The 12,030-nt window shown below is 37.8% G+C and overlaps 1 protein-coding gene across 4 annotated transcripts in view; it reads left to right on the top strand.

The window, feature by feature from the left end:
• gabrb3 (gamma-aminobutyric acid type A receptor subunit beta3) overlaps window positions 1-11,230 on the top strand; it is a 54,633-nt gene extending 43,403 nt beyond the window's left edge. For 3 of the 4 annotated variants that reach the window (XM_042416134.1, XM_042416135.1, XM_042416136.1), the window contains 4 exons: window positions 1,406-1,558; window positions 6,519-6,763; window positions 8,428-8,508; window positions 9,527-11,230. In XM_042416134.1, coding sequence (XP_042272068.1) covers window positions 1,406-1,558; window positions 6,519-6,763; window positions 8,428-8,508; window positions 9,527-9,874 — 827 coding nt within the window. In that variant the 3' untranslated portion in view covers window positions 9,875-11,230. The remainder of the gene's footprint in view (window positions 1-1,405; window positions 1,559-6,518; window positions 6,764-8,427; window positions 8,509-9,526) is intronic. The other variant, XM_042416137.1, reaches the window with a different exon arrangement.
• The last annotated feature ends 800 nt before the right edge of the window (window positions 11,231-12,030 follow it).

Raw genomic sequence — 12,030 nt, 5'->3', positions numbered from 1 at the left:
AGATAAATAAGGAGTTTTTTGAACTTTGAATCATGCAGAGCTACTCTAGTGGAATCCAAAAATAAAAATTTAGAGCTGAAATGAGTATAATAGGTCCCCTTTAAGGCATGGAATAACATCCAAGGACACTCTTTTCTTTGCCAAACAATTACAGCATTTTTTTCAAACTCAGATTGCCCACCACCGGTGTTCATGTTCATGTTTCAAGCATCCAAACATCAGTAAATCCCCTTTACTTGATTTTCCCAGATGTACATATTAGACTTTTCTAATTACAGAATTTGCATCACATCTCGACTTCTCTGACCATACCAGAACTGGGAATAATAACAGAGAGGCACCTCTGTTTCTTTAAGCTCTTGAGAAATGAAAGGGGGCAGTAATACAGTGTATTCATGTGGCAGAGCACCGACAGCATAAATTATTCTCTAACAATACAAAAACTCAGAGGCACCAAAACAATGATTATTCCCACTGCTAAATGAATAACATGTAGGAACTAGTCTGTCTTCAACAAATATTTCTGAGAAACTGATACTGAGAGGACTATTAGAGCTCATTACAATCAGGGTCAACTCTTGATACAAATAGACTTTAAAGAGTGTCTGCAGATGCTTTTAACATCTTCCCAGTAGATGGATCTAGCATGCAGGGAGCAACAGGGGTGTGTGTTTAGTCACTCAGTTAGCTTGCACAGGTAACTATTATAGAGCAACAAGGTCACCTAGTGTTTACAGAGATTCCTGTTAAAAGAGAGACTTGGGTACTGTAAAAAAAAGTAAAGTAAAAACATGAATTTCTTGCTCAGTAATATCTCAACAGTCTTGTCCTTGTTCAGTGTAACTGAACATGAAACTTAGTAGTGGTAGTTGTAGTACTTCTTCAGTTATAGTTGTCTACTATAAATTGTCTAGCATAAGTTGATCTTTATACTTCTATACTTCTACTTCTAAGAAGTATAAAGTAAAAAGGATGCAATTGTGAATTAGTTCAGTTTGTGAATTATATCAAAATGTTGCATATTCACGTCAAATATCTGTTTTAGTCAAGTTAAAGGAATAGTTTGCTGTTTGGGAAATGCACCAGAGTGGTATCAATATTCTCATCTAACTTTCAGCAAGAAAGCAAATAAGCACATTTCCCAAAATGTTGAACTGTTTCTTTAACATAGTGTGTGTGTAAACAGCAGTTTAAATATCGCTTTGCATGGTGGTGTTTGCACACAGATAAGCTCAAGGCTGAGTTTCATAAGAAGATTTACAATTTGAACCACGCTTGCTTGTTTCCATGGTGATGAAGCCAGTTCATGAGGCCATCACCATAGGAACCAAAACAAAGCGCTAGACGTCCCCGTGTTCCTCTTGAATTAAAGAGGGGTATTTCTTCTTCTTTGTCTACCCTGCAGGTGCCTACCCTCGACTGTCTCTGAGCTTCAAGCTGAAGCGAAACATCGGATACTTCATCCTGCAGACGTACATGCCCTCCACCCTCATCACCATCCTATCCTGGGTGTCGTTCTGGATAAATTATGACGCCTCGGCTGCCAGAGTTGCATTAGGTATAATGTGTCCCGTGCAGTAGACTGATCTCAGGTCTGTAGTTTCACCTTCAGCCAGATGTCCTCATTTTATAGCTTGGGCTTGCAGGCTTGTGAACATGGACCACCTCTGCCCCAAAGCTAGGAGTAAGGCAGAGGACTTTAAACCGTGATTTCATCAAAGTGGAGACCTTGCAGTTTCGCACTGAATTAATTTGCGATTGGTGGTAAATGTGTCATAGATGGATTTTCTGGGAATCTTATTACACTCTCAGGTTCAGAGAATCACTGAAAAAACTCATTTGGTCATTTAAAGATCAAATATAATGTGATGCTGCTGAATCAGTGTCCAATTACATTTAGTTAGATTTAGTGTTATGCAGCAAAGGAACTTTGCACACGAAATATCTGAGACACAAAGCACTCTGTGATTTTTGTAGAGAGTAAAGCCACAGTGAGAATCTGATGTGTTGATCTGTTGGAATAAGCAAAAAGCCTTTTATTCATCAAAACATGCCCTGGATGTTATAATTAGTCGAGTTTTAGATAAGTATTTGTCATTGTGTATTTTTAAATCTGATTTAAGGTTACCTGTCATTCAAAATTTCCCCCAGTTGAAACCTTTTTCTTGAAACCAATTTGACCTATTTATTTGTAAAAACAAAGACAAAATGTTAGAATTTTGTCTCACAAATTACACAAGTATCAATTACTGTGATTTATGTATGCAGTATAAACTTGAAAGAGAGACAGAGATGGATCAGAGAAAAGAAAGAGAGACATGAAGGTTAACCTGTAAAATATTGTGATATATGTTCTTCTTACTATTATTATTACTTTAATTTAAAACTTAACACTTAATAAGTAAAGATATGATTATTGAGTGTCAGTTGTATACAGAAATATAAATTACAATTTTTTGCTGCATATTTTAGGTGCTGTATTCTGCACATTGCTATCCTGAACCTACATTTATTTTCCTACTTAGAGGAGCCAGTCTGCACTGGTCTATTCCTTTATCGAACCCTTGTGACTATGTGACCGGCAGCTGGTTAAAAGATGAGAGATAAGCAATGCAGCTGAAAAGATTTAAAGTTTTTTATAAGCACAGCCTCTGATTTTATTTGTGCATAATACACTGTATGTATGGTCTACAATCTATTTTACATAAACAGGTATAAACTTAACACCATGTGTCAATAGAAAAAATATGACAAAAAACACAGATTACCCATTAAAAGATTAATCTTCCAATGTTTTACTACAGTTACACACTGTCTTACTCACACAGGTGGTAATAAACATTTAAAAATAGAAAGAAAATAAAAAGATGGCATGCAAGTGGGAGGTAATGAGGATGTTCTGAATGGATGGCTACAAGGCAGAAAATGTGACTGTATTTCTATGTGAGATAAGTTTATGATTGATGGCCTTTCTTCCCCCTCCGAGACACTGCACGGTAGATGAAGAGTTTGTGGCGAGCTCATGTCAAGCTCATGAAATTTACCGTGCTGTGACCTTAGAGGATGATAGGTTGGATAATGTTGTTGAGCAGAGGACATAAACAGGGGATCTGACCTTTCCGATTTGGTTTTATTTATGTTTTTAAAACTGACTGGCAGTGATCTTTCCAGTGTTTGTGTGAACTTTGTGAAAATCCTTCTGAATATTTTTAAAGCAGCAGTTCTCAAAGTGGGGTAGATGGATATTTGGATGAAACAATAGAAACAATGTTTAATGTAAAATGTGCCACTCACATGACAAATGCACAGAGAATTATCATCTGACCCTGCAGATCCCCTTTGCTCTATGAAGCATTTTATCATCATCAAATTTAACTTCAACTTCACTGTTTTGTTTCACTCTCACAGCTCTCATCAGTGTCATTTCCAGGTGTAGCAGGCAGCTTTACACAACCTTACCAGCACCGACTAGCTGGTGAACATAGCACTTTAGCATTTAGTGACTAAAGTGGTGGTGGAGACCAAAACATAGCTAAAAAGAGAGTGAATAATGGACGTACATTTGCCAGGTGTGGGCAACTACTTGCTAAGTTGTTATATCAACTTTATAAGGTGATACTCTGTCGGTGTTGTGTTTACAGATTGTTCTGCTGCCCCTAAATGGCAAAAACAAAAATCTGTATGAAAAGTTTGTTCATAAATAGCGCTGGGTAACAAACCTCAATACTTCTACTTTAGTGGCAACCGAGATGTAGTGCTAATTTTTAAAAAACTGTGAAGTACCAAAACCTAGCATTAAACGGTTGCTCAAATTCCTACTCTTCTTTACTTTATTGCAGTTTCTGATTTAAAACATACTTTTTGCCAATTTAAGCCTGCATTTTATTTAGGCAAAAGTTAATGCATGCCAACCAGTTTTTAGACAACGTTAAACATTTGAGAAGGCTCTCTGCTTTGGCTTCTTTTGCAGAGATGACGTTTCAAATTTCAAATGATACCCAGCCTTGGGAAGTGGACAGAGATAGAGGAAAAAGATTGTGACATCATTGACATTACACTTGATTCTCAAGGTGATTTTATCCATAAAAAGCACATGCAGAGCACTTATTGTGAATTCTTCCCACATTTTAGCCATATGTTAACAGATTAATATTCCTTTTAGGCTGCTTATGAGGCCGCTGCTCTGTGGTGTCATAGGAGACTGAACGGCATCTAAGACTCACACTTTCCATTGGCCTTTGGGACTGAAACAAATACAAGGCTTGGTTCACCACTGGAAAACACCCTACCTCCCCTCACTGCATTGATCTCTGCTTGAATATTTGTCTTAATGGAAATCCTCATTCAGCCTCTATGCACTTAAAGCACTGCCAGTGTAAGATAGAGCACGTTACCCCAGCGTTCATTAAATACCAGCCGCATGAATGTAATACATTTCAATAGGCCTGGTCAGCTGTTAGATTTGGAAGCTCCTCCTCAGGGTCAGACCTCTTCAGGGGACCTACTTCTGTGGTTCATCTACTGTAACGCCTCCTCATTCAGGAGACCGCTGTCTGAGACATTGTGAGATCAATGCAAGTTAGAAAGCATTAACACCTACTATACGATCCAAATTCAATCACACTCTATGTGATAATTCACAGTTTCCATTCTCTCTGCTATTATGGTGGCATAAGTATCCTGTGCAAAAATACATTTCCATGGGATCAGGCTTCATACAAGAGCAGTGAAAAATTATGTTTCAAGAGGTCATACAGTGTATTTACTGTGTATCACAATGCAGACACATGCTCTGTCTGTACATACTATATAAGGTAATTGACAGCTGGAGTTGTTATCTACAAGATGTCTTGCAATGACATCTGTGCCCATGTACTTCTCACTGATGTCATCTCAAAAATATCTGTAAACTCTACAGTGCCGCACTGAAATGTATTTCGGGGTTTGTTGAGTAACTCTCTCCTTTGAGCTCTTAGTGAGTTTAGATTCTTGCTCTTCCCTTTGTTATGCAGGAATCGATGCCATGTACCCACAGTGCTCTTGACACCCCCACACATACTGTATGGTGCAACATTTTTGGTTTAATTATGTAAGCCTGAAAAAAACAGAAATAGACACAGCGTCCAGGTTTGTGAGCCGCCCAGGAGACACAAAAACAACACAGACATGTTTATCGTTGATGGTGCACATTATTGAAAGAATTACTACACTTGACGTTTATTTAGTCGGTGTGTGTGCTGAGTCTGTTCACTCTTTTTGATGCTCCGATATAAGGGAGCATTTTCTTCTAAGCCAAGCTAAGGAAATTCAGAACATTGTGAAGGCTTTTTGACTTGATTTAGCTGTTATAATCAGGTTTAATGTAAGTGTTTGTACCTGCAGCTGATGAAAATGACTCACAGTTAGACCAGAAGGATACAGTGTTCTTTCCTGGTGAGTTAACAGCGTTCTTATGAGTATACCTTCATTTTAAAGATTGGATCCCGGCAAACTATTTCACCCCTGTAATTTTAATTAGTTAAAAAGCTCTTAAAGAGGTTGTAGCAAGCTTGATTTTTCTCAAATGGATGTTAGAATTTGAGCTGTGAATTTTCCCACAATGCATTCGCTCCAGGTGGTGGTAAGACCGACAGGTTAGTTAATAATTTGAATTCACACCGCAGCAGCTGGTGTCCACTCTACTCTGACTGACACATTACTGATATCAGCAGACTGACCCTCATTTAAAATGGTCTATTTTGTTAATTTGTGTCATAAGAAAATCTTGATGTCATCAGGGTTATCTCGGTTTGAGCTTGGAGACCATTTTGACAGAAAGCCTGTTACAAATTGTTGAGACTGAAAGATGTGGGTGTTTACAAGGAAATAACATCTAATAAAAGACACTATTGATTTGCATTATGGGAAATGTAGGATGCATTGTTTTTGGAGCTTAACACATAAAAGTCTTGACCTCTGCTGCTTTATTATGAAACATTCTTGTTTTGAGTTTCGTCTTTCCTGTTCTATGAGTGACTGGGTTGTGCAGAAATATAAAAACACATTTGATCAACCAGTTCTTATCAACAAAAGATACCAACTGCTTCTAGTGATGTTAATACAAGTTAGTGACAGCTGGGGCTGCAACTAATGATTCATTATTGATTAATCTGTTGATTATTTTCTCGATAATCAGTTAATTGTTTGGTCTATAAAATTTCTGAAAATGGTAAAAAAAAAAAAGTGGATCACTGTTTCCCAGAGTCAGAGGTGACATCTATTACTCAAAAATATTTAGCTTACTGTCGTAGAGGACTAATAACCCAGAAAATATTCACATTTGATCAGCTGGAATCATTTGGATATTTGTTCTTATTGTTTAACATCATGTTTGTGCTGAACATGTTTGTTTAAGGAGGTTGTCTCTGGAAGATTGCATCTGTGTTTTTTCATTACCATGCGGTTTATATTTAAGATTTGTTGTGTTTTTTATTTGTAACATGGTGATTCTAATTCTTTTTTCTTTTTTTTTCTTCCAGGGATTACCACTGTCCTGACCATGACAACCATCAACACCCATTTGAGAGAGACACTACCCAAGATCCCCTACGTTAAAGCTATAGACATGTACCTGATGGGCTGCTTCGTCTTTGTCTTCCTGGCTCTGCTGGAATACGCCTTCGTCAACTACATCTTCTTCGGACGAGGTCCTCAGATGCAGAAGAAACTGGCTGAGAAGGCGCAGAAGGCAAATAATGACCGGGATAAATTTGAGAGGCCCAGGGTGAGAATCACTTCCAAACACCACAGAATCAAGTTACACTGATCATTTCAGATGGAAAAGCTGGAAGGTTCCGAACAACGGGTCCTGGTCTTGTTAGGTCTACAAGCAGTGTCAGTGGATAATATTTATTCTAAAGCTGAATGTTATGACTCAAAGCAATATGATGCTGATGATATTAATAAGAAGATTTGTCAGATATAGATATAGATCATGCAAATGACCTGAGATGAACTGTTTTACACTATTATGCTTTTCATCAAACAAAACTCTTTAAACAAAATAAAAGCTGGTTATATCAACAATAAGACAATGTGGCAAACAGCAACACAATCTGTCCATCCAGGCTTCTTCATCTCAAATTAAGCTTGATTTTAAACCAGTGAAAAGTATCAGATGTGTAAGGGATTAACTGGGATTAACTGTGGATTTCACATTTTATACCATGTTTATACCATGGCCACTTGATGAAAAATGAAAATTTACAGTATGTATTGTTCATTTTCATTTTGGCTCAATACACTTTTTAAATTGGAACTTTTTATTGGGTCTATCTTGGTAAACGTCAAGTAGTTAAAACCAAGACAAGCAGCATCTATATATACTATACTATACTGTACTACTGTATATACGCATACGGTGTGCTAAAGCAACTCTCTGTGGCCATAGTATAAAATATGCATATATGATTCCTAATTGATTAGTACTTTTAACAAAACTTAATTTACACTGTAGTTAAATGGTGCAAGCTTTGGAATTGCACAGCTACAAATATTCATCAAATTGATAATTCATTTCTCATTTGTGTGCACATGATTTAAAATTTAATAGTCACATTTTAATTTAAACGTTCATGTTTGAAAATGCATCATTGCAGTCAAAATTACTATTACAATAGAAGCAACAGCGGTATATAATAAGTGCTCAATAATATCATTGACACATATCAAATTTAATTTAGCATTATTTGCATTTGCTGTTCCACACACCCTGAAAATGCGCTACCTAAATTTGCTAAATGCACTTAAATTTGGGTATGTTGTGGTTTTAGAATAATATTTTTGTTTGAATAAAGGTAGATGCTCCCTAAATATGGTTTCTGAAATCTGTCACACACAGCGGCCTCCACATGCAGAAGTCAACAATTAAGCAGTAACACGACCTGAAAGATTTAAGTTCCACTCTCACTTATGAAATCCTGCTGCTGAATTGTAGAAACTCCAAAAATCTTTTTCACTTGCATTTTCATTTTAAAGCTGAATTACACTTTGGAATATATTGCAAATTATATCGTGTATTGCATTTTAATTTTAATTTCAACAGTAATGACGCATTTTCAAACATGGAAATTAAAATTGCATCATAGATTTTTATTTTAATCTTGCTGGATATCATGTGCATACAGGTGAAAATTAAATTTTACTTTGACTGAATAATTTTAAATGTATCGTCACCACTGGACTTGACTGGTTCATACTGTTCGATAACTCTCTGACTCTCAAAAGAATGTAGTCATACACACATCACATGTAGGTGCAAGGCTACCATCTACTGTACCATCATCCTCTCTGAGATGTTTGTGTTTCTGAAGCTCTGTGAACACCTCAGCTAACACCTGACCAAAGCTCAGACAAAGGGGTTTGTGTTTGTGTTTCTCTCGTACGTAGTCCATTCTGGAAGGAGGCAATTGCAAGTCTTCGTCTGTTAAACAGTCCAATCAGGTACAAGGGCGTCGTCACTCACGAGGGGTGAGTGTCTGTCACTGCCTGTTGTGTCGCATCTGTGAACCCTCGTTGAAACTTTGCTGCTGCATGCAAAGTTTTACAAAGAAACGCGCTTAACCACAGCATCTCAGTTTCTTTCATCATCACCATCAAATATATTCCCCTTAACATTGACCTTTTCTGAGTTGTGCTTTAACTTATTATTGTCTTTATGTGTTTGTGGCTCTCTAGCTGCTCCTAACTATCCTTTCAAAGAGCTGTGCTGCTACAGGATGCTCCCCTCTCCTCTCTGTACTGACTTTTCCAACACTAACTTGCCATATACAGTATCTAATCTAATCTATGCAGTAAATGCAAACAAAACACTCCATAATGAAGACTCTTATTCTTATCCTGTAGGTGAGGTTTTTATGAGGTTTAGAAAGCTGTTTGGAAAATTTGTCTGTATGAAAAAATGTGATAAAATATGATTCATACGGTTTGTTTTCAGCAACTTACAACAACTTAATAAGACTTGAGCTTGAGCCAGTATATACATTATAACAGTGTTCTGATGTGTGTGATGTGTGTGTGGTGGTGGTGCTAGCTAGAGTTTTGTTCCTTTTATTAGTGGCGTTATGGAATAAAACCACATTCTGTCATTAGCTTCCACCAACACTGACAGAGAACAAAATACATTTTCACCTTCTCCCTTCCTCTCGTGTCTTGTAACCACATTTTTGTATCACTGTGTACATGTTGTGCCTCTATTTTTGTCACATAAGTTTTAAAGATTTATATGTTTTTGTGTAGGAAGCAATAGCTGTCATGACATTAGTATTAGAGCCATCCGGCCCAACCTTGAGCTGATTTGTGAGACGTGATTTAACTTTGGGACAGGAAACCTGGTTTTGAAGGCTGCTCTCTATTTCCCGAGCTGTAATCTGTCAGCCTCCTGCAAGACGCCAGCCCCGGGCCTGACGCATGCTGCACATGTGTCATCAGTCACTGAAGCCTCAGCTCACCGCCCATTTTTAACACTGCTCCTGTCTGTTGTGCCTAGGTTGACTCCCAGGGGAACATTTTGCTGACGACCTTGGAGATCCACAATGAGGTGGGAGCGAATGAAATCACAACAACCGTGAGCGAGACTCACAACTCCTCCTCCATGGTGTTCGACAACTCGGGGGTCCAGTACAGGAAACCAAGCGGGCCGCGTGACTCGTGCCGCCTCAGCCTGGACAGGAACGCACATCTAAAGAAGACCCGTCTGCGGAGACGATCCTCGCAGCTCAAAATCAAAATCCCAGACCTCACCGATGTGAACGCCATCGACAGATGGTCACGGATAATATTCCCCTTCACCTTCTCCCTCTTCAACTTAATCTACTGGCTTTATTATGTGAAATAATGCACTGATGTTTTTTTTTTTAATTCATCTCTTGTCTCATTCTTGTTTTTGAATGAGAGGACAACTTCTATATGGTCAAATCCTTATGAACATTTTTTTAATTCAGCGAGTTCAGGCTTTGATGAAATAAAACTCAGACAGTGTGCATTTGTGTATGCACAGTCACAAGGATTGATCCACACGACGTCTATTTTACAGAGACTTTACTGTAAATGACTCTCTGCTCTGACTCCTGTGAAGACCTGGGACATCTTTATCTCTTGGGTTGAAGCACAGACACTTTGCAGTGTTGGATTTCAGTTACACTGCTTTAGATCAATTATTACAACTATACCCATTACTTAAGTATAAAATGTGGTCAGTCTATTACAACATATTGCTAATGACAAGACAACTGACAAAGATTCATAGTATTATTCCTTGTCTAGCTGTCCATCAATCTGCACATGGACAAATTCGATCACATGCACACACACCAGACTCTGAGTTTATGATCAGGAAACAAAATGCAATGAAACCAGACTTAAAGGATTAGTTTGACATTTTGGGAAATAGACTTGTATACTTTCATGCCGAGAGTTATATGAGAAGATCAATACCAAGCTGATGTCAGTCCATTAAATATGTAGCTACTGCCAGCAGACTGTTAGCTTAGCTTAGTTTAGCATAATGGCTGTAAGTTAGTCTTGCTCCGTCTGAATGTAGCAATAACAGCCTAAAAGCAACTCACTAATTAACACAAAGTATCTTGTGACATCCTGGAGTCTTGTTGTCAGCATGAGGTTACCAGCGCAGACTCCAGAAAGTCACTGCACCCGGTCAAGAAACAGTCCAGCACATAACCCCTGTAAAGCCACCATTTTTATACTTCAGTTTTTGTACAGAGAAAACAAAAAAGATAGTGAGAGTGAGAGGTATTGATCTTTTCATCTAACTCTTAACAAGAAAGCTAATAAGCCTATTTCTCAAAATGTCAAACTATTCTTTTAATTTGCCTTGAAGTTTATAGCTACCAACTACTCACTTCTTGTTCTTAAATGCACACTGTAACTACTGTGACCTTGCTCCCCATGATTAACGGGATTCAACACTGTGTAAGGATGTCAAAACGTCATTTTGATTTCAAAGCCCAGTTTCTATTAGCAAGCGAGAGTCTACCAGCATTTTATAAAATTGCCATTCTGTCATTCACTGCCATTACAATTTTTTTGAGGGGGAATGGACTGATTCACTTCCTTGCTGAAACTTATACTAGAAGATCCATTTAACTCTCATTTCTGTCTTTTAAGTGTGAAACTAGAGCCAAGAGACGATTAGCGTAGCTTAGCATAAAGACTGGAAGCAGGGGGAAACAACTAGCCTGGTTCTGTCCAAATGTTTTTGAAAAAATCTGCCCAGCACCACATTTAAAGCTCACTAACGTGATATTTCATTTATTTAATCAGCACACAAACAGAAATGTAAAATGTTGGTGTTTCACCAACTATGACTTGGTCGGACACCGTGACTTGTCATTTCCACCCTTTCTGTGTGCATATTATACAAATGAGATATAACATGTTAGAGTAATTAGTTAGCTTTAGAGGTGTTTTTTAAACTCTAGACACAGCCAGGCTAACTGTTTCCCCCTGTTTCCAGGCTTTATGCTAAACTAAGCTAATTGGCTGCTGGCTGTACATAGCTTCATATTTTACACACAACCATGAGGGTGGTATCAATCTTCTTCTCTAACTCTGGGCAAGGAAGAGAATAAGTGTTTTTCCCAACATGTCAACACGTTTACAATTACCCGTTTGCTATTGCATTGCAGTGTTCAAAAATGAATGTTATATTCCCAACAACAAATGGAAATGTATGCATCACATGACATTAGAAAAAAGGCTCCCAGGCTTTCATAGTAAAGTACAGTATCTGATCAGTTTACACAATGTCACCTTTTTGTCATTGTACTTTCAGGACTGCTGTCACAGTATTTTATTGATTTTGTGAAACACATAGTCAATACAGCATAATTCATATGGCAACTTCCTTTTTTCTTTCAGACCGCATGTTGTATTGGGGACTTCTGGATCAACCTTCACACTGACATTATTCAGTTTTCCCTGAAATTTGATGTACATACTGTAACTGCACATTTTCAATTTTATCAGCTCACA

This window comes from Thunnus maccoyii, chromosome 7 (genome assembly GCF_910596095.1).
Source record: "Thunnus maccoyii chromosome 7, fThuMac1.1, whole genome shotgun sequence".
Taxonomy (NCBI): domain Eukaryota; kingdom Metazoa; phylum Chordata; class Actinopteri; order Scombriformes; family Scombridae; genus Thunnus; species Thunnus maccoyii.
Note: the sequence above shows the minus strand (reverse complement) of the source record. Positions and strands in the feature narration are given on the sequence as shown.